The 23,111-nt window shown below is 42.4% G+C and overlaps 1 protein-coding gene, 1 long non-coding RNA gene and 1 pseudogene across 2 annotated transcripts; 1 reads left to right on the top strand and 2 right to left on the bottom strand.

Moving 5' to 3' along the window:
- Positions 1–23,111, bottom strand: part of LOC117530490 — a 187,936-nt pseudogene that overhangs the window by 29,742 nt on the left and 135,083 nt on the right.
- On the bottom strand, positions 14,229–16,052 carry LOC117530495. The gene is made up of 4 exons (XM_034193411.1): positions 15,380–16,052; positions 15,098–15,276; positions 14,758–14,955; positions 14,229–14,633 (listed from the first exon to the last, which is right to left on the bottom strand). Exons 1-4 carry the CDS (start codon positions 15,765–15,767, stop codon positions 14,511–14,513), a joined length of 888 nt encoding a protein of 295 aa, XP_034049302.1. The 5' UTR covers positions 15,768–16,052; the 3' UTR covers positions 14,229–14,510.
- On the top strand, positions 15,500–19,725 carry LOC117530520. The gene is made up of 3 exons (XR_004566399.1): positions 15,500–15,510; positions 18,149–18,153; positions 19,567–19,725. It is a non-coding gene; the product is annotated as an uncharacterized LOC117530520 (long non-coding RNA).

Here is a 23,111-nt window from a genome sequence, read left to right as displayed (position 1 = left end):
CTCTCTACTTTTAAGATTAGGCTTAAAACTTTCCTTTTTGCTAAAGCTTATAGTTAGGGTTGGATCAGGTGACCCTGAACCATCCCTTAGTTATGCTGCTATAGACTTAGACTGCTGGGGGGTTTCCATGATGCACTGTTTCTTTTTATTCACCTCTTTTTGCTCTGTATGCACCACTCTGCATTTAATCATTAGTTATTATCTCTGCTCCCCTCCACAGCATGTCTTTTTCCTGGTTCTCTCCCTCAGCCCCAACCAGTCCCAGCAGAAGACTGCCCCTCCCTGAGCCTGGTTCTGCTGGAGGTTTCTTCCTGTTAAAAGGGAGTTTTTCCTTCCCACTGTCGCCAAGTGCTTGCTCATAGGGGGTCGTTTTGACCGTTGGGGTTTTTCTGTGATTATTGTATGGCTTTTGCCTTGCAATATGAAGCGCCTTGGGGCAACTGTTTGTTGTGATTTGGCGCTATATAAATTAAATTGATTTGATTTGAATTGATTTGATTCATTATGTAAACCAACACGTTAATGTGACGTGTGTCGTGTGTTGGTTTAAAGATAAATGTGCTTTTGTAAAATATTCCATTTTTATTTGTAAAAACAGGCATTTTTACGGAGCCCTGGAAGTGTCATTGCAAAATGTTTTGCATGTGGAGAGAATGTTTGATGATGTGCGCACGTTTTATGATGTTGTAAAACGTGCACTCAATATTAGTAAGTAAGTAAGTAAATTTATTTATATAGTGCCTTTCACAGACATAAGTCACAAAGCACTTCACAGGTTAAAATGCAATAATAAAAACACAGATAAAACAAAGGACAAGGTTAACAATTGGTCAGTTCTGAAAAGCCTTATCTTGACACATAAATGTTGGCTTTACACTGTCCGTGTTTTGGCCATTTTTCAGATGATTTTTCATTAGTGCAAGAATTTTTTGGACCGAGTTTCAGGTTAATCATGCGTCCTGCATCGTGTAGTGGAGTAACAAGCTTTAACATCTCACGACCACCTCCTGCTGCTGAAGAGCTACAAAGCATCCAACCGCAGAGCTGTCTTGTAATGTTTTTTTGTTGTTGTTGTTTTGTTTTTAAACTTAATTTGTAAAAAAAAAAAAAAAAAAGAAGAAAAGAAGCCATTTGCAAAGCCAAAAAGTTTATTTGACCACCATCTGATATAACAGGGTCAAAATAAATAGAACACTGCCATCTACTGGTGCCCAGACGCTTAATACTTGGGGTGAATACTGCCATGAACACTACTGGCCAGTAGATGGCAGTAGCGGCCTTGAAAACCTGCCAAACAAAATTCCAGATAATCCGTCTGCTACATTTAAGATGTGTGGAATTTAAACGCAAATACAATAATGTCTATAAACCCAGAGAATATATTCACGAGAGTTTTAGGCACTAGAGTTTAATGCTGTTGTCTGTGGAGCCTGAACAGAGTGTCTGAAATGCATTTGTCCTTTCGTGAACGCCTGAGATTACCCTATGCTACCCATAATGCATTGCCGCCGGGCACAGCATGTGCTCACAAAACCTTAAAAATTAGCACATTACTTTAAAATGAAAACATATATCTAATATTTTCACTTTATAAAACTTCAGACATGACTATTTTAAATAACTTGTCCAAAATGAGTAGGTTAAAATTTGAACCATAAGTTAAAAATGTATGCCTCTGGATGACTTGGGTGATATTGCGGTTATATCAGTATGGTGTTAAAGGAAATGATTTTGTGTGTGTGTGTGTGTGTGTGTGTGTGTGTGTGTGTGTGTGTGTGTGTGTGTGTGTGTGTGTGTGTGTGTGTGTGTGTGTGTGTGTGTGTGTGTGTGTGTGTGTGTGTGTGTGTGTGTGTGTGTGTGTCACCAGTTCTCCTATGCCTACAGAGGATAGAGTAGTTTTTTCTAAAAACAGCTCTCTTCTGTTTGCAGAGAGTAGAACAATATACTTATTAGGAAACTTTTAACAGATGTGTATACATTTTTGTAGAATTGCATGAATCAGTCATTAATGTCTTCATGTGAAGTGAGGGCAAGTCCCACTCCTGAATTGATTTTATGAATTGCTCTGTCATTTTCAATTTTACGTAATTGTCTTGCTAGTAATTTATGCGGTTTATCACCAAACTCAAAGTGCTTTTGTTTTACAAAAACAAAGGCTCTGCTAATCTTATGAGACAGTATTTTATTCAGCTCGTATTTGAGTGCAGCGATCTTTGTGTGTTTTCCCAAAGAGGGTTGTTGAGCATTAACTCTGTCTAGCTGACTAATTTGTTTTACTAATTCCATTTGTCGTTCCTTATTATTCTTTTTAAGGGATGATTGAAAAGCGATAACACAGCCTCTGAAATACGCCTTAAAGGTTTCCCACAATAGTGTGGGTGAAATGTCATCTTTATCATTAGTTTCAAAGAAGAGTTTTATGTGCGTTTCTAGGTATTCACAAAACGTGATGTTTGTAAGGAGTTCTGGATTGACTCTCCAGTTTTTTTGGTTGGATACATGCCCAGGGAGCTTAAGTGCAAATGACACTGGGCTATGGTCAGAAATAATAATGTTGTGGCATTTAGCATTGTAACAGTAGGGCAATAATTTGCCATCAACTAGGAAAAAGTCTATCCTTGTGTAAACATTGTGTACTTTGGAATGAAAGGAATACTCTCTGCCTGAAGAATTAGAGATCCACCAAACATCAGAAAGATTCATATTCTCTGTATATGACCTAAGGAGATCGCATGCCTTTGAGGGTTCTATTCTAATGGCAGAAGATCTATCCAGGTGTATCCAAGTATGCATCCAGTATCCATGTATCCAAAACAAAATTAAAGTCGCCACCAATGACTAGGTTAGTGTTGGAAATGTCTGGTATCAAATTTAGGACTTTTCTGAAAAATTCCGGGTCGTCATGGTTTGGTCCGTATATATTCAGTAAGGTCAATGGAGTGGAATGAATTTCCCCCACAACAATTACATACCTCCCATCCTTGTCAGCAATTGTGGACATTTGTTTAAAAGGAACCCCCTGCGGATTAGAATAGCTGCACCTCTAGCCTTTATGGAAAAATTAGAGTGGTAAATTTGCTGTATCCACCTACATCTAAGTCTTCCGTGTGAGTCATTCTTTAGGTGTGTTTCTTGTAGAAAGATAATATCCTCTTGTAATGATTTAAGATGAGCAAGCACTTTACCTCTCTTAACTGGTTCATTAATACCATTCACGTTCCATGAGCAGAAGTTTAAATTGCCACCACTCTTCCCAAACTGTTTCCCAGCATGCATTATATGGACAGAATAAAGGCATACCTTAGTCTCTTCCTCTTTCTTGCTTGGTACATACGACCACAAACTAAATAGCACTCCTTCCCACCCTGCCCCCTCCCTCCTCCCACCCTAGAAACATACAGACACGTAGAAAAAAAAATAATAACAATAATAATAATAATAATAATAAAATAAAATGTATATTGTCAGCCTGACAGTTAGTGCAAAATAGGAACCTTCCAAAAAGAGAATATACTCTTAATTTTAACAACTAACAGTGAATAACTCTTCATTCTAGTAGCTCTGCAGTTATAGAATTCCTAACCAAACCTATTTGAATTCAATTTAAGTGTTAAACACCCTCCCAGGGATACAATGAACAATATGTGATTTTCAAAATTGTTGTTGGCCTATTGATTGGAAAAGGCAAAAATAAATAGCCATAGAAATGACCTTCTGAAACTTAAGCTTGCTTTCTTTCTTCCTTTTTTTTTGTAAACAGACAAAACAAACCCAAAACGCCATTTAAGGAAAGAGAGTAGTAGTAATGTTACGTTACCCAATAACGTCGGCATTGAAGTAGGTTAGGTGACCCAGCCCCTATATGTCCAAAAGGGAATGTTTATATAATTTTGGCTCACAGCAGTGCAAGTGGTCTCATGCGTCTTCTCCACCGTCACCTCTTTCTCCTTCAGCTGTTTTGTGATCGTGGCCAAATAGGCATTCAGCAAAGAAACGCGCCTTCTCTGCGTCTGTGAATGTAGTCTCCTTCCCGTTGTGCGTAACTCTTAGCTTGGCTGGGTATATAAGACCGAATCTCACTCCAGATTTATCCCGCAGTAGGTTTCTGGCAGGGGTGAAAGCCGCACGGCGTTTGACAACAGCAGGGGGGAAGTCTCTGAAAATTTGAATTCGCTCGTCTTGATATGTGAGGGTTCTAGACTGCATTACTTTCTTCAAAATCTCCTCGAAGGCATGACAGTAGTGCACCCTGATGATCAGATGCTGAGGCGGTTCGTTATCATCCGGGCGTACTCGCAGTGCCCTGTGAGCTCGATCAATAACTGGTCTTTCATCCAGCTGTAAGACATCTGTCAGCAGCTGTGCTAGGAAGTCTCTAGTTTTTTGTCCATTTTCCAGCCCCTCTTTAACTCCAGCAATTCTCAAATTCAGCTGTTTAGACCGCCCCTCAAGGTCCAGGCACTTTTCTGAGAGTTGGCCGACTTGACTTTGCAGTGCCTTATCTTTAGCTTCGAGATCCGTAACAGCATCGGAATTAGCATTAGCCAACTCAACTAAACTTTTTAGCTTGTCATTTTGGCCATCAAGGCGAGCATGTACAGTAATAAATGCATTGTCACTTTCCGCTTTCACCGCAGCAATTTCACCTCTCAAAACTGTACTCACGTCAGCAATCTTTTCATCAATCTTGGTGCAAATGTCCGAAATCTGGCCAATTTTCTTAAATCCTCCAAACCGTGACTATCCAGGGTTGGGACCAGGAAGCAGAGTTGTAGTCTTACACACCTCTCTGCAGCTTCTCTCCCCCTGCCATCCCCTCATTACCCCATCCCTGTAGAGACGGTGCCTGCTCCCAGACCACCAATAACCAGCAAAAATCTATTTAAGCATAAAAATTCAAAAAGAAAAAATAATATAGCACCTTCAACTGCACCACAGACTAAAACAGTTAAATGTAGTCTATTAAACATTAGGTCTCTCTCTTCTAAGTCCCTGTTAGTAAATGATATAATAATTGATCAACATATTGATTTATTCTGCCTTACAGAAACCTGGTTACAGCAGGATGAATATGTTAGTTTAAATGAGTCAACACCCCTGAGTCACACTAACTGCCAGAACGCTCGTAGCACGGGCCGAGGTGGAGGATTAGCAGCAATCTTCCATTCCAGCTTATTAATTAATCAAAAACCCAGACAGCGCTTTAATTCATTTGAAAGCTTGACTCTTAGTCTTGTCCATCCAAATTGGAAGTCCCAAAAAACAGTTTTATTTGTTGTTATCTATCGTCCTCCTGGTCGTTACTGTGAGTTTCTCTGTGAATTTTCAGAACTTTTGTCTGACTTAGTGCTTAGCTCAGATAACTATAGTGGGCGATTTTAACATCCACACAGATGCTGAGAATGACAGCCTCAACACTGCATTTAATCTATTATTAGACTCAATTGGCTTTGCTCAAAATGTAAATGAGTCCACCCACCACTTTAATCATATCTTAGATCTTGTTCTGACTTATGGTATGGAAATTGAAGACTTAACAGTATGCCCTGAAAACTCCCTTCTGTCTGATCATTTCTTAATAACATTTACATTTACTCTGATGGACTACCCAGCAGTGGGGAATAAGTTTCATTACACTAGAAGTCTTTCAGAAAGCGCTGTAACTAGGTTTAAGGATATGATTCCTTCTTTATGTTCTCTAATGCCATATACCAACACAGTGCAGAGTAGCTACCTGAACTCTGTAAGTGAGATAGAGTATCTCGTCAATAGTTTTACATCCTCATTGAAGACAACGTTGGATGCTGTAGCTCCTCTGAAAAAGAGAGCTTTAAATCAGAAGTGCCTGACTCTGTGGTATAACTCACAAACTCGCAGCTTAAAGCAGATAACCCGTAAGTTGGAGAGGAAATGGCGTCTCACTAATTTAGAAGATCCACAAGGGTTCTGCGCTAGGACCAATTTTATTCACGTTATACATGCTTCCCTTAGGCGGTATTATTAGACAGCATTGCTTAAATTTTCATTGTTACGCAGATGATACCCAGCTTTATCTATCCATGAAGACAGAGGACACACACCAGTTAGCTAAACTGCAGGATTGTCTTACAGACATAAGGACATGGATGACCTCTAATTTCCTGCTTTTAAACTCAGATAAAACTGAAGTTATTGTACTTGGCCCCACAAATCTTAGAAACATTGTGTGTAACCAGATCCTTACTCTGGATGGCATTACCCTGAACTCTAGTAATACTGCGAGAAATCTTGGAGTCATTTTTGATCAGGATATGTCATTCAAAGCGCATATTAAACAAATATGTAACACTGCTTTTTTGCATTTACGCAATATCTCTAAAATTAGAAAGGTCTTGTCTCAGAGTGATGCTGAAAAACTAATTCATGCATGTATTTCCTCTAGGCTGGACTATTGTAATTCATTATTATCAGGTTGTCCTAAAAGTTCCCTGAAAAGCCTTCAGTTAATTCAAAATGCTGCAGCTAGAGTACTGACGGGGACTAGAAGGAGAGAGCATATCTCACCCATATTGGCCTCTCTTCATTGGCTTCCTGTTAATTCTAGAATAGAATTTAAAATTCTTATTCTTATTTATAAGGTTTTGAATAATCAGGTCCCATCTTATCTTAGGGACCTCATAGTACCATATCACCCCAATAGAGCGCTTCGCTCTCAGATTGCAGGCTTACTTGTAGTTCCTAGGGTTTGTAAGAGTAGAATGGGAGGCAGAGCCTTCAGCTTTCAGGCTCCTCTCCTGTGGAACCAGCTCCCAATTCGGATCAGGGAGACAGACACCCTCTCTACTTTTAAGATTAGGCTTATAACTTTCCTTTTTGCTAAAGCTTATAGTTAGGGCTGGATCAGGTGACCCTGAACCATCCCTTAGTTATGCTGCTATAGACTTAGACTGCTGGGGGGTTCCCATGATGCACTGAGTGTTTCTTTCTCTTTTTGCTCTGTATGCACCACTCTGCATTTAATCATTAGTGATTGATCTCTGCTCCCCTCCACAGCAAGTCTTTTTCCTGGTTCTCTCCCTCAGCCCCAACCAGTCCCAGCAGAAGACTGCCCCTCCCTGAGCCTGGTTCTGCTGGAGGTTTCTTCCTGTTAAAAGGGAGATTTTCCTTCCCACTGTAGCCAAGTGCTTGCTCACAGGGGGTCGTTTTGACCATTGGGGTTTTTACGTAATTATTGTATGGCCTTGCCTTATAATATAAAGCGCCTTGGGGCAACTGTTTGTTGTGATTTGGCGCTATATAAATAAAATTGATTGATTGATTGAGAGATTGAAAAAGACATGCTGTGGAAGAGAGCAGAGATCAATCACCAATGATTAAAAGCAGAGTGGTGCATACAGAGCAAAAAGAGGTGAATAAAAAGAAACACTGGGTGCATCATGGGAAACCCCCCAGCAGTCTAAGTCTATAGCAGCATAACTAAGGGATGGTTCAGGGTCACCTGATCCAGCCCCAACTATAAGCTTTTTCAAAAAGGAAAGTTTTAAGCTTAATCTTAAAAGCAGAGAGGGTGTTTGTCTCCCTGATCCGAATTGGGAGCTGCATGGTTCCACAGGAGAGGAACCTGAAAGCTGAAGGCTCTGCCTCTCATTCTACTCTTACAAACCCTAGGAACTACAATTAAGCCTACAGTCTGAGAGCGAAGCGCTCTATTGGGGTGATATGGTACTATGAGACCCTAAGATAAGATGGGACCTTTTCAGCATCACTCTGAGACAAGACCTTTCTAATTTTAGAGATATTGCGCAAATGCAAAAAAGCAGTCCTACATATTTGCTTAATATGCGCATTGAAGGACATATCCTGATCAAAAATGACTCCAAGATTTCTCACAGTATTACTGGAGGTCAGGGTAATGCGATCCACAGTAAGGATCTGGTTAGACACCATGTTTCTAAGATTTGTGGGGCAAGTACAATAACTGCAGTTTTATCTGAATTTAAAAGCAGGAAATTAGAGGTCATCCATGTCTTTATGTCTGAAAGACATTCCTGCAGTTTAACTAATTGGTTTGTGTCCTCTGGCTTCATGGATAGATAAAGCTGGGTATCTGCGTAACAATGAAAATTTAAGCAATGCTTTCTAATAATACTGCCTAAGGGAAGCATGTATAAAGTGAATAAAATCGGTCCTAGCACAGAACCTTGTGGAACTCCATAATTAACCTTAGTCCATGAAGAAGACTCCCCATTTACATGAACAAATTGTAATCTATTAGATAAATGATTCAAACCACTGCAGCGCAGTGCCTTTAATACCTATGGCATGCTCTAATCTCTGTAATAAAATTTTATGGTCAACAGTATCAAAAGCTGCACTGAGGTCTAACAGGACGAGCACAGAGATGAGTCCACTGTCTGAGGCCATAAGAAGATCATTTGTAACCTTCACTAATGCTGTTTCTGTACTATGATGAATTCTGAAACCTGACAAACTCTTCAAATAGACCATTCCTCTGCAGATGATCAGTTAGCTGTTTTACAAGTACCCTTTCAAGAATTTTTGAGAGAAAAGGAAAATTGGAGATTGGCCTATAATTAACTAAGATAGCTGGGTCAAGTGATGGCTTTTTAAGTAATGGTTTAATTACTGCCACCTTAAAAGCCTGTGGTACATAGCCAACTATTAAAGACAGATGGCTTTTTAAGTAATGGTTTAATTACTGCCACCTTAAAAGCCTGTGGTACATAGCCAACTAATAAAGACAGATTGAGCATATTTAAAATCGAAGCATTAATTAACGGTAGGGCTTCCTTGAGCAGCCTGGTAGGAATGCGGTCTAATAGACATGTTGATGGTTTGGAGGAAGTAACTAATGAAAGTAACTCAGACAGAACATTCGAGAGAAAGAGTCTAACCAAATACCAGCATTACTGAAAGCAGTTGAACATAAAGATATGTCTTTGGGATAGTTATGAATAATTTTTTCTCTAATAGTTAAAATTTTATTTGCAAAGAAAGTCATGAAGTCATTACTAGTTAAAGTTAAAGGAATACTCGGCTCAATAGAGCTCTGACTCTCTGTTAGCCTGGCTACAGTGCTAAAAAGAAACCTGGGGTTGTTCTTATTTTCTTCAATTAGTGATGAATAGTAAGATGTCCTAGCTTTACGGAGGGCTTTTTTATAGAGCAACAGACTCTTTTTCCAGGCTAAATGAAGATCTTCTAAATTAGTGAGACGCCATTTCCTCTCCAGCTTATGGGTTATCTGCTTTAAGCTGCGAGTTTGTGGGTTATATCACGGAGTCAGGCACTTCTGATTTAAGGCTCTCTTTTTCAGAGGAGCTACAGCATCCAAAGTTGTGCTCAATGAGGATGTAAAGCTATTGATGAGATAATCTATCTCACTCACAGAGTTTAGGTAGCTACTCTGCACTGTGTTGGTATATGGCATTGAAGAACATAAAGAAGGAATCATATCCTTAAACCTAGTTACAGTGCTTTCAGAAAGACTTCTACTGCAATGAAACTTATTCCCCACTGCTGGGCAGCCCATTAAAGTAAATGTAAATGTTATTAAGAAATGATCAGAAAGAAGGGGGTTTTCAGGGAATACTGTTAAGTCTTCAATTTCTATGCCATATGTCAGAACAAGATCTAAAGTGTGGCTAAGGTGGTGGGTGGGCTCATTTACATTTTGAGCGAAGCCAACTGAGTCTAATAATAGATTAAATGCAGTGTTGAGGCTGTCATTCTCAGCATCTATGTGGATGTTAAAATCACCCACTATAATTATCTTATCTGAGCTAAGCACTAAGTCAGACAAAAGGTCTGAAAAATCACAAAGAAACTCACAGTAACAACCAGGTGGACGATAGATAACAAATAAAACTGGTTTTTGAGACTTCCAATTTGGATGTTTAAGACTAAGAGTCAAGCTTTGAAATGAATTAAAGCTCTGTCTGGGCCTTTGATTAATTAATAAGCTGGAGAGGAAGATTGCTGCTACTCCTCCTCCTCGACCCGTGCTTCGAGCATTTTGACAGTTAGTGTGACTCGGGGGTGTTGACTCATTTAAACTAACATATTCATCCTGCTGTTACCAGGTTTCTGTAAGGCAGACTAAATCAATATGTTGATCAATTATTATATCATTTATTAACAGAGACTTAGAAGAGAGAGACCTAATGTTTAATAGACCACATTTAACTGTTTTAGTCTGTGGTGCAGTTGAAGGTGCTATATTATTTTTTCTTTTTGAATTTTTATGCTTAAATAGATTTTTGCTGGTTATTGGTGGTCTGGGAGCAGGCACCGTCTCTACAGGGATGGGGTATTGGGGGGATGGCAGGGGGAGAGAAGCTGCAGAGAGGTGTGTAAGACTACAGCTTCCTGGTCCCAACCCTGGATAGTCACGATTATCCAATATCCGTGTAACATGCCTGTCGGCCATCATCCGAACACGCCCGTGATCATCCGCAGAGGCACGCATGTCCGCAGCCAGGATTTCTGAGCTGTTCAAAAATCTGAATGCGGATGACATCCGCCTTACATACTCCATATATACTCAATTCATACACAATACATATTCACTCTATGCGCTGCATATCTGCCGTTAACCACTGATATCCGCAACTGACGGGGATTTGCGGCTTGGCAGCGGACTGGGACAGTATGTAATACAGATATACACTCAACAAAAATATAAACGCAACACTTTTGGTTTTGCTCCCATTTTGTATGAGATGAACTCAAAGATCTAAAACTTTTTCCACATACACAGTATCACCATTTCCCTCAAATATTGTTCACAAACCAGTCTAAATCTGTGATAGTGAGCACTTCTCCTTTGCTGAGATAATCCATCCCACCTCACAGGTGTGCCATACCAAGATGCTGATTAGACACCATGATTAGTGCACAGATGTGCCTTAGACTGTCCACAATAAAAGGCCACTCTGAAAGGTGCAGTTTTGTTTTATTGGGGGGGGGGATACCAGTCAGTATCTGGTGTGACCACCATTTGCCTCATGCAGTGCAACACATCTCCTTCGCATAGAGTTGATCAGGTTGTCAATTGTGGCCTGTGGAATGTTGGTCCACTCCTCTTCAATGGCTGTGCGAAGTTGCTGGATATTGGCAGGAACTGGTACACGCTGTCATATACGCCGGTCCAGAGCATCCCAAACATGCTCAATGGGTGACATGTCCGGCGAGTATGCCGGCCATGCAAGAACTGGGACATTTTCAGCTTCCAAGAACTGTGTACAGATCCTTGCAACATGGGGCCGTGCATTATCCTGCTGCAACATGAGGTGATGTTCTTGGATGTATGGCACAACAATGGGCCTCAGGATCTCGTCACGGTATCTGTGTGCATTCAAAATGCCATCAATAAAATGCACCTGTGTTCTTCGTCCATAACAGATGCCTGCCCATACCATAACCCCACCGCCACCATGGGCCACTCAATCCACAACATTGACATCAGAAAACCGCTCACCCACACGACGCCACACACGCTGTCTGCCATCTGCCCTGAACAGTGTGAACCGGGATTCATCCGTGAAGAGAACACCTCTCCAACGTGCCAAACACCAGCGAATGTAAGCATCTGCCCACTCAAGTCGGTTACGACGACGAACTGGAGTCAGGTCGAGACCCCGATGAGGACGACAAGCATGCAGATGAGCTTCCCTGAGACGGTTTCTGACAGTTTGTGCAGAAATTCTTTGGTTATGCAAACCGATTGTTTCAGCAGCTGTCTGAGTGGCTGGTCTCAGACGATCTTGGAGGTGAACATGCTGGATGTGGAGGTCCTGGGCTGGTGTGGTTACACGTGGTCTGCGGTTGTGAGGCTGGTTGGATGTACTGCCAAATTCTCTGAAACATCTTTGGAGACGGCTTATGGTAGAGAAATGAACATTCAATACACGAGCAACAGCTCTGGTTGACATTCCTGCTGTCAGCATGCCAATTGCACGCTCCCTCAAATCTTGCGACATCTGTGGCATTGTGCTGAGTGGCCTTTCATTGTGGGCAGTCTAAGGCACACCTGTGCACTAATCATGGTGTCTAATCAGCATCTTGATATGGCACACCTGTGAGGTGGGATGGATTATCTCAGCAAAGGAGAAGTGCTCACTATCAGATTTAGACTGGTTTGTGAACAATATTTGAGGGAAATGGTGATATTGTGTATGTGGAAAAAGTTTTAGATCTTAGAGTTCATCTCATACAAAATGGGAGCAAAACCAAAAGTGTTGCGTTTATATTTTTGTTTAGTGTATATTGTGCCCATCATGTCCACATCACAAACTAAAATATGTTGTAGTGAATGCATACAAATTGGCCATGAATAAAGCGTTTTTATTACATCTGCTTTGCGGACAATCTGTGAATGCATAAGAAACACGTCACGTAAACCCAAAGTACTACAAGCATATGTGGCAGAAAGTGACATACCTGCCAGTCAATGCCGGCCCGGCTGTGTAGATCCACAAAGACGTAATAGCTGCTGCAATCGGGTCTCCTCCAGGACTTTTATTTAACACCAACAAAAGGAAGAGTTGCTGTTTAGCCACAACTCACACTGAAGTCTGTTTTCTGTGACACTCTCAGAAAAAAAAAAAAAAAAAAAAACAGTCTCACACCCTGAGCGGCTTCCCCCCTCCCGCTCCCCAAACTCATGAACAGTTAACCCTCGCATGACAAAATGAACATTAACTCTGTGATCAACTTGTCCAAGTCCAGCAAATGCTCCAGAGCCTGTATTGTTGGTGTGAATAGTGATGCCGACGGCCCGAGTGCGCTTCTTTTATGACCGCAATGCAGATGCCATCCACACCCAACACGTGCACGATGCATTCATAATATACCCATAATACTGCCGTGATAATCTCAATGTGTCAGATGTGTCTCTCACAGTTCAAGTGTACCTACGATAAAAATTACAGACCTCTCCATTCTTTGTAAGTGGGAAAACTTGCAAAATCAACAGTGGATCAAATATTTATTTGCCTGACTGCACAATTGACATACATATTGACATATCCACCTGGTTCCAGTATTCCTTTCCGAATGATGAACACTCACGTGGCTCATTCAAAATGGGAGACAAACACTCCCTCTGTTATACAGCAGATGACATAATATTTACACAGGAATCCTTCAAATGGTGATACAAGCACCAAACATGGTACAAACACTCCTTAAACATTACTCTTTTGAAAAAGCAAACGGGCCACTTGAATTTTCAATAAGCACCCAGGTCGGGGTCAAGGAAGGATTACACAGGGTTCAAAATTTTAAAATGCTCCAATCATACTAAAAAGTATACATTATTTGTCTGATCATAAAGATTCCAAAAAGGTATAGTTTGGGCTATTTATGACTGAATTCTATGGAGGTATGTAGTAAAAACAACAAAAATATGGCAAAAGTCCATTTCAGTTTGTACGGGGGCCAAATTTTTCCAATTTCATATATGAAAGGAGCCATGATTTAATCATTTTAATTATTTTTATCTCCACAGATGACTTTACGAGGATTGTTGGTGTTACTACCTGAATAATCAAGAATTGTATTCCTTTGATTTTATAAATTATTTGTATTTTTAAAGTGGACCTCTGGTTGTAAAAGTGGGATGGTTTGGCGTCAGCAAGCCGGTTAACCCAACACCAAACCTCATATGTCAGCCGAGTTCGGTACCTGCTCAAAGTTGGGAATTTTACAACCAGTGGTCTAAATTACATGTGATGTCTCAGTCTTTGTTTTTTGAAGTTTTTAAGGTTGTCAACTGTTTGACTTTTTTCAAGTACATCTTTATCAGTTGCAAATACCACCTTAATTTTATCATGCAAAAGTCAAAAAATCAAACATGAGTATACAGGAATAATGCATTTTATTGCACTGCAAAAAGTCCCAATTAAATAGTCCAACAGTTTGAGCACTGGAACACACAGAATAGTCCAACAGATTGAGCACTGGAACACACCGAATAGTCCAACAATTTGAGAACTGAAACACACTATGACTCAGACTCCAAGCTACTGTTCTGATCCTGCTGGGGGTGTCAGGACGTCCTTGTCCTCATCACTGAGCATGGTACAGTGGCCTGAAAGCGATGTTAAGGTTTGCAATGTCCTCACTTCTGGGTGTCATGAGCAGAAATATACATGAAAATCATCATATATAATATTAATTACAAGGCATGTGTATTATAGTGCAAGAGGTTTAACTAGTATTTACCTGTGAAAATACCTCTGGTGGGGTACTGTGCGACCTTGGCATAAGTGGCCACTGCTGCTGCTGCTTGTGTGGACCGTGCGACGGACCCTGACCCAACTGCTTCGATGGACCCTGGCCCCACTGCTGCGCCAGAACCTGGCCCCACTGCTGCACCGGACCCTGGCCCCACTGCTGCGCCGGACCCTGGCCCCACTGCTGTGACGGACCATGGCCCCATTGCTGCGATGGACCCTGGACCAATTGCTGAAAATATGTCTGGTCCCCTCCAGGCCTAGAGTATCTACTCAGCAGCTGCAGAGCATCCATGTGAACTCGTCCCACCTGCTGTCGGGAATCCTGTGCATGTACTGGGTCATGTACTGCCCAAAAGCTTCCCTGGTGTCCACTGGTCTGGAAACAGTCTGCAACTGCAATCGGAAGAAATGATTTGATACTTGTGTTGCGGCACATTGGCCTGTTACAGTGACAGCTCATGTGGTGGTGGTGTTTTTTTTAATAGAAGCTTTTTCAGTTATAGGTGGAAAAACATACCTGTTTGCCAATGTCTTGACTAGGCCGTGGCTGCTCAAAGTACTTCAGCATCGCATCCTCCAAGCGGCTGGTCTTTGCCCGCTTGCCCAGCCTGCTGCCTCCTGTGGCCACACTTGAAATGGCAGGGGACTGTGGACGCTCTTCGTTGCCACTCTCAGACTCGCTATGTACATCGTGTGACGAAGAGGCCTTCCCAAGCTGTATGCATTAGCAAAAAACAGTTTGGATTAGAAAAGAGAAGACAACCTATCAATGAAAAAGGCTCTGTTAAATAAACTGCAAGCAGTGCAAGGAAATATAATCACACTCTCGATTCATTCTGCTCCATGTCAATGCTTACCTCTGTTGGCTCTGTTGTGTATGTCCTGGGTGCGATGTGTTCCTGCAAAAAAGTGAACGACTTCAGCTGCCACTCCTGTCTGGGTGTCCTCTTCTGGGCCATTGAGCCACTCTTTGTGCACTTCATCAGTTTGCCAACAGCCGTTCGCTGATTTCGGAACCAACCCTCAATCTTGTCCACTGTAGAAGAAAAACATAACACTTTAAAATTACGACCAAAAGAACATAAAATAAGTCTCAATGACCAAATAAAATACAAGCCTGACCAAATAAAATACCTTACCATCACAGCCAAGCCTCTTGGCCAATGCTTCCAGCTTCTTCCTCTTAGAGGTTTTGGCATAGAATTTGCTATCCGACTTGTCATAAAACTCCTTCCTCTCCTGGAACCACTCGACAAGGATGTTCTCTTCCGTCGGCTTGAAGGCATACTTCTCCCTGTCCTTGCAGGGCTTGCCAGTGTTGCTTCCATCATCATCAAATTCTTCCTCCTCCTCCCCCTCTGCTGTTTCACAGACATGTAAGTAGGGTGAGGTCAAAAAAATCTGAAACTGCCGATGGAGTGCGAACACCAACAGAGGGTGTGGAAGGGGTTTCCCCTCCCACAGGTGGGGGTCCTGGCGACCTTCCATGGGTAATTTTTTTGAAAATGGAGGTACCAAATTGTGCATTTTGAACACAATTTTAGGGATGAATAGAACAAAGAAAGTCTATATTTGCTTACAAAAATTTTTGTATTTTACATATTTACACACAGTGAGGGCCGTGGTAGCAGGAAAAACTGTATTAATTTCCATGCCAACAACTTTCCATTCATGATACAGAAGTCAAGCCACAGCTAAGACACTATTAGGCAAAATTTGAAACTGCACAGCAATGTACGCTAAACTAACTGAACAATCTTCAATTAAACTTATTTGAACTGATATTCAATAGTAGAATAACTTGTCAATCATATCTGTGCAGATTCAAAAGAAAGAAGTACTAGATGATATGAGGTAAAACAAACAAACAAACAAAACTATTTTACCATTGCATGCCAGTGCTGCTTCATCATGCAACAATGAGAATGAAATAGCTTAGACTGGACTAAGCTATTATTGAGCCAATACAACACCTGAACCACTCGGGTACCTAAATCAACACTTTAACGGCTTCATTGAAATTTTAAGTACAGTGGTCCCTCGCTATAATGCGGTTCACCTTTCGCGGCCTCGCTGTTTCGCGGATTTTTTTAAGTCCAATTTTGCATGCTTTTTTTTTTACAGTGCATTGTGTTCCGCGGCCTCATCAAGCAGGCCGGTCGCAACACCGCGAAGGGAGAGCACGCGCATTGTGTTCTGCGTGTCTGTTTATAAGGATCTTCTCGCCGAGAAGAAAAAAGAGTGCCAACAACTACCCATAACTGTGTTCTACACTTGGAAAAAGACACCTGCAGCAAGGTGTGAGTCAGTGGAAAAAGACGTGACAGCGCAGCGGCGCCAGGACGAAAAGGCGCGATCAGAGGAACTGTGAAATACTGGTCAGTTACTATTAATAATTTCTTATGTGTCCAACCTCGTACGCTGATCGTTAAAATTAAATTCGTTAGTTCTAAAAGCCATCATAATTATTTATAGGAAAACGTTCTATTTTTATTTCTCAAACAAATGTTTGGGCCTGAAAACATGTTGGTCTTATTTTTCTACTCAGGTTTGAACACACGAGAGAAAAGTGAGAAAATGTTAATGCCTGATTGAGAAAAGTGTATAAAGTGTGTAGTGAGGAGTTTTACAGCTTTAAAACGTCTATAATAATTGTAAAAAATAATGCTGGCCACTTCGTGGATTTCGCCTATCGCGGGCTATTTTTAGAACGTAACTCCCACGATAAATGAGGGACCACTGTACCGCATTTTCCGGAGTATAAGTAGTGTTTTTTTGTTTGTTTGTTTACTAGTTTGAGAGGTCTTGCGACTTATAGTCCGGTGCGACTTATAGACAGAACAAGAAAAAAAAAAAATCTGTATGGGGCTCCGGTGGGGGACTCAACTGGTCTGCTGGGGGACTTCAACACACACACGGGCAATGACAGAGACACCTGGAGAAGTGTGATTGGGAGAAACGGTCTCCCTGATCTAACCCTGAGCGGTCATTTGTTATTGGACTTCTGTGCTAGTCTTGGACTGTCCATAACAAACACTATGGTGTCAGATCAGTGACAAAACCCCACTCACATAAAAAATGAGTTCACACATATATATTAACTGCACATGCACAAATGATCTCTACATGCATGCACAAAGGTGCTGCGCGTGAGGACGAGCGCTCACCCCGCCCGCTCAAACTTGATTTCTGCTCACGCGAACTTGATTTCTGCTCATGCACAGAGAATTCCTTCTCGCTTGCTTATATTGCCAATAATTGTCTCAAAAATTCACCCAAAAGAGATTACAGTATATGCTTAAAGAAAGGAAATACAAAAGATTAGACAGATGTAAATATTTAACATTTCTAAACTCACCAAGGACGGAAGAACTCCAACTGAAAATTACTAACAAGATTTATCAAACTAAGGAGTTTTTAAAACAGAGATTCCAAATGGATGTCGGTAACTGACTGGAACTGAAGACCTGCTGGACCATCTTTTCTTTTTGTGTGAAACAGTGCAAAGCTTTTGGTTTGACCTTCAACAATGGATTGTCTCTGAAGGAATTTGGAGCGGCAATCTAAACATAACAGACATGAAATCTGGAATATTAACTGTAATGACTTTGGTATTAATCATATAACTTTACTAAGCAAACATTACATACACAAATCTCGATTGTTTTCAAGACAAAACCAAACATTACTCATTGGAAAAATGAGTTTAAACTTAAATATAAGTCTCTATCAGTGATTGAATCCAATAATGTTTTAAAACTAGTTTCCTTTATAGACAAATTTGATTTGTAATAGTTAGGAGCCCTATATTTTCTTTTCTTTTATTATTTGTAAATAATATTCAATAAGCCCCTTATGTTCTTGTATTCGTATTTTCATGTATGTAGCTATTTCAGGATTTTGTACAGGATCTGTTTTGTTTGGATTTGATTCATAAATAAATAATCTTATTTTTTATTTCTTTTAAGGAGACACCGTTGTCTCCTTCAGGGAGGTGGTGGCGTCATGGTTTGCATGTGATTTAAGAGGTTTTAATTTGTCATCTGATGGTTAATAATCACATTATTCCCTTTGATAGGTTTGGGTGTACAGAGTCAGTCTGCAGACGCGTCAGTGTCAGGAGGTGATTTTTAAGACTTTCTGTAATTCATTATGAAATAATGCTGAATTTATGTGGAAATGATTGTTGTACAGAAGTGTCAGAGATCTGTCGCTGAGATAGATGATGACTCAAGTGACATTTTAAGCAGAAAGGAAGTAATAATTGCTTAAAGCCGTTATCTCCGACTGACTTCCGCGTCAGACAGGGGGCTGTCAATCAAACCTCGCTCTCCAGAGACAGCCAATCACAGCAGAGCCAGTGCCGACCTGGTTCCCTCCCCCATAGTGACATAAATTTCAAGCAAGCGAGCAGGGATTCTCTGCGTGTGAGCACATATCAACTTCGCGCGAGCAGAAATCAAGCTCGATCAGGAGGGGGGGAGCGCTGGTCCTTGCGCGCAGCACCTTTGCGTGCGAGTGCAGAGATAATTTGCGTGTCCGGAGTGATTATTTTGCACGCGCAGTGATCTACTCGTGAATGCATTTTTTTACGCGAGTGGGGTTTTGTCACTGATCTGACACCAAAGAACACCATGTGCGAACATAAGGATGCTCATAAGTGTACATGGTACCAGAGCACACTAGGCCGAAGGTCGATGATTGATTTTTTGATCGTATCATCCAGAGTGTGTGCCAATTACGGTTACATCACATTACTCAGTCTCTGTGGTCAAGTCTACTCCAGGGTGTGGGAAAGGAGGGTTCAAACAATAGTTGAACCTCGGATTGAAGAGAAACAATGCGGGTTGTGTCCTGGCCATGGAACAACCCACCAGCTCTTCACTCTCACAAGGTTCCTGGAGGAGGCCTGGGAGTATGCCCGTCCAGTCGACATGGGTTTGGTGGACTTCGAGAAAGCGTATGATCGGATGCCCCGGGAGATACTGTCGGAGGTGCTGCAGGAGTATGGAGTGAGGGTGTCCTTTCTCAGGGCCATCCAATCTTTGTCCCACAAAGCGAGAGCTGTGTTCGGGTTCTCGGTAGTAAGTCTGACTTGTTTCTGGTGGGGGTTGGCCTCTGCCAGGGCTGCGCTTCGTCACCAATCCTGTTTGTGATATTCATGGACAGGATCTTGAGGCATAGTCAGAGGGAGGAGGGTCTGCAATTTGGTGGGCTCAGGGTCTCTTCACTGCTTTTTGCAGATGATGTGGTTCTGTTGGTTTCGTCAGCATGTGACCTCCAGCACTCACTGGGTCAGTTCACAACTAAGTGTGAAGACACTGAGATGAGGATAAGCGCCTCTAAATCTGAAGCCATGGTCCTCAGCAGGAAACCAATGGATTGCCTACTCCGGGTAGGGAATGAGGTCTTGCCCCAAGCGAAGGAGTTCAAGTACCTCAGGGTCTTGTTCATAGTAAGGGGACAATGAAATGTGAAACTGGACGGGGAATTGGTGCAGTAGGGATGGTATTACATTCACTCCCCCATACTGTTGTGATGAAAAGGTAACTGAGGCAAAGCTCTCAATCTACTGGTCAATCTTCATTACTACTCTCACCTATGGTCATGATGGTTGCGTCAAGACCAAAAGAACTAAATCGCGGGTACAAAAGGCTGAAATGGGTTTCCTCAGGAGGGTGACTGATGTCTCCCTTAGAGATAGGGTAAGAAGCTCTGTCACCCATGAGGGGCTCAGAGTAGAGCACTACTCCTTCGTGCTGAAAGATGCCAGCTAGGGTGTTTCAGGCATCTAGTAAGGATGCCCCCTTGGCAGGTCCCTAGGGAAGTGTTCCAGGTACATCCATCTGGGAGGAGACCCCAGGGAAGACCCAGGACTAGGTGGGGAGATTATATCTCCACACTGGCCTGGGAACACCTCAGTATCCCCCAGTCAGAGGTTGTTAATGTGGCCCGGGAAAGGGAAGTTTGAGGTAGCGTGGCACAAGCAGAGGTTCACGCCTTTGAGTCTGGTCTATTATACCTAAGGGGCCAATTACGTATGCAACCCATCATCTTGGCTTTTAGATTTTTAATTAATTTCTATTCGGTTGTAGAGATTTGTTTTGAGTTTAAGTAAGATAATTTTAGAATTTTTTTTTATATTGAGAAGCCTGATTTACTTTTTGTGTTTGAAATGGCATAAATAAATTAAAATGCGTGACGTATCAAAGGGCCGAATACTTCTGCAAGCCACTGTAAATGAAAATAAATTGAAAATTGAATTGAGGTCCCCTGCTGGAGCTGTTGCATAGTTCTCACTAGCGTTATAACAGAAAAACACAGCAAAACACACGTGAGGTGCCAGAGTGTCGGGTCCCCCCGCATCCACGTGCCGTGTGTGTGAGTCCCAACTTGTCCCCTGGCACTCCGAAACGGAGGTGTTCCTTTGTCTCGCTCGATCAGCAAATCGGTCCTGACGCGCGAAGCCTCCACGCGGCTTTCCATGACAAAATCTCTTGTTAAAAGTGAAATCTGCCAGAAAATGGCTGATGTCCAGCTCTTGTGATAACCAGAGAAATTGCTCACGACGGTCCCAGCTCCACACAGCGATCCGTTTAGAAATGATGTGGTGTTTTCTGCCTCTCGATGGCGGCTCGGAACACGGCACGCCGTGCGCCATTGTGCCCATGTGTCTGACAGCATCATGGAGGTTTTCCAGTGCAGCTTTTCTGTACCTGACTGGGAGGACAAGTTGATGAGAATGTTCACCCTGGCTCACTTGTCTTCTGTACAGGACGTCGCTTGAAAAGACGAACTGGTCCATTGCCCTCAGCATCAACTGGACTTCTCTGTCTTCACGACACTTTGCTCTGTAGGAGAGTCGTTTCCCTGCCTTCACGATGTCGATGACTCTACTGATGGCTGGATCCTGTCTTTGCTCGCGGGCCCAATCTTCAAGAGACATCTGTGGCAACATACAGGATCCATGTATGTCGGTCTGAGAGAACTCTTCGGGGATAGCAGAAACCTCCATTGCCAAACACTCGATTGGCACAGGTGGATGTATGGAGTCTGACCCATTGTCTGGCACTGAAGAGCGCTGGTGCCTCTGACAAACTGCCTTCACAGCCTCAGATGGGAAATCAGTTCCTGTGTCTTCCTGGAGGAACTGTGCAAGGAAGCGCTGGATATGATTCTCCTCATCGTCAGAAGTGGGATCAGGCTGGCAGTGGTCATGAGGATGGGGTCGCCTTGACAAGCCATCTGCATCTTGGTTTTTCTTCCCAGCTCTGTACTGGATGTTGAAGTCAAAACTTGAGAGGGCTGCTAGCCAGCGATGGCCTGCAGCGTCGAGCTTGGCAGATGTCAGAACGTACGTCAATGGGTTGTTGTCTGTGATAACAGTGAACTTCGCTCCGTAAAGATAGTCAAAGAACTTTTCTGTGACAGCCCACTTTAAAGAGAGAAATTCAAGTTTGTGTGCAGGGTATCTTCACTCACAACGGTTCAGTCCTCTGCTCGCATAGGCTATCACTCTCAATTTGCCTTCTTGTTCTTGGTATAATGCGGCACCAAGTCCATGAGTGCTGGCATCAGTGTGTACTATGTAGGGCTTTTTCATGTCAGCAAAGGCAAGGATTGGAGCTGAGGTGAGTTCCTGAATGAGAGCTTTAAATGCATCCTCACAGACTGGTGTCCATTTCTCATCAAAAGGCTTTTTGTAGTCGGCACTCGAGGGGCGATGAGAGCTGCTGTGTGGGGAGACCAACTTCCTCTTTGGCGGCAGGTACCCAGCAGTCAAGTCATTCAGAGGCCTTGCAATTTTGGAGTAGTCTTTTATGAATCTCCGGTAATATCCGGCAAATCCAAGGAATGATTTCAACTCTTTGATGTTGTTAGGTCGGGGCCACGTGTTCAGGGCAGCAATCTTTTGGGGGTCAGTTTCTACTCCATTCGCGGACACAACATGTCCAAGGTACTTCACAGATGTTCTAAAGAATTGACATTTCTCTGGCGAGAGTTTTAGGCCAAATTCTCTCAACATCTGAAGAGCTCTCAGTAGACGGTCTTCATGCTCCTCAAGTGTTTCTGAGAACACAATGACGTCATCGAGAAAGACTAAGACCTCTCTCAGGTTCATTCCGCCCATACACTTCTCCATGACTCTCTGAAATGTACTGGGGGCATTGGTAACCCCTTGAGGCATCCGGTTAAATTCACAGAACCCCATTGGTGTCACAAACGCTGTCTTACACCTGTCGTCCTCATCCATGTCAACTTGATAGTAGCCAGACTTGAGGTCCATGATTGAGAACCACTTCGACCCGGTGAGGACTGAGAAGGCTTTTTCAATATTGGGTAAAACGTATGCGGCCTTGATTGTCTGTCTGTTTAATTTCCTGTAATCTACGCACAGTCGGATGTCACCATTCTTCTTCTTAACCACAACGATTGGAGACGCGAAGGGGCTCTCGGACTCACGTATCACATGAACATCTTGAAGTTCCTTCAGGTGTCTCTGAACAGCCTCATAGTTGGAAGGATGGATTGGGCTGGGTCTCTGTTTAAATGGAGTTGGACTGGACAAACATATCTTGTGTTTGATTTCAGTTGTGTGACCAAAGTCGAGGTCATTGAGTGCAAAGACATCGGATACTGAATTGAGTTTCTTAGTAATTCTGTCCTTCCATTCTGCAGACAGAGGAGAGTCACCAAAGTCGAAGGTGAGTTTGCCACCATCAGACACATGCATGGTGTTGCAAGTTGCAGAGGCTGAGCCGAGACGTGGTGGCTCACTCTAGGTGACTTTGTTGCCCTGTGCAGGTAAGCATGACACAGCCGTGAGGAATGAAAGCTTTGCTATGTCATGGCCTCTGGAAAGCCTGATGT

This window comes from Thalassophryne amazonica, chromosome 18, assembly GCF_902500255.1.
Source record: "Thalassophryne amazonica chromosome 18, fThaAma1.1, whole genome shotgun sequence".
NCBI classification, from domain to species: Eukaryota; Metazoa; Chordata; class Actinopteri; order Batrachoidiformes; family Batrachoididae; genus Thalassophryne; species Thalassophryne amazonica.
This window is presented reverse-complemented; position numbering and strand designations above follow the sequence as displayed.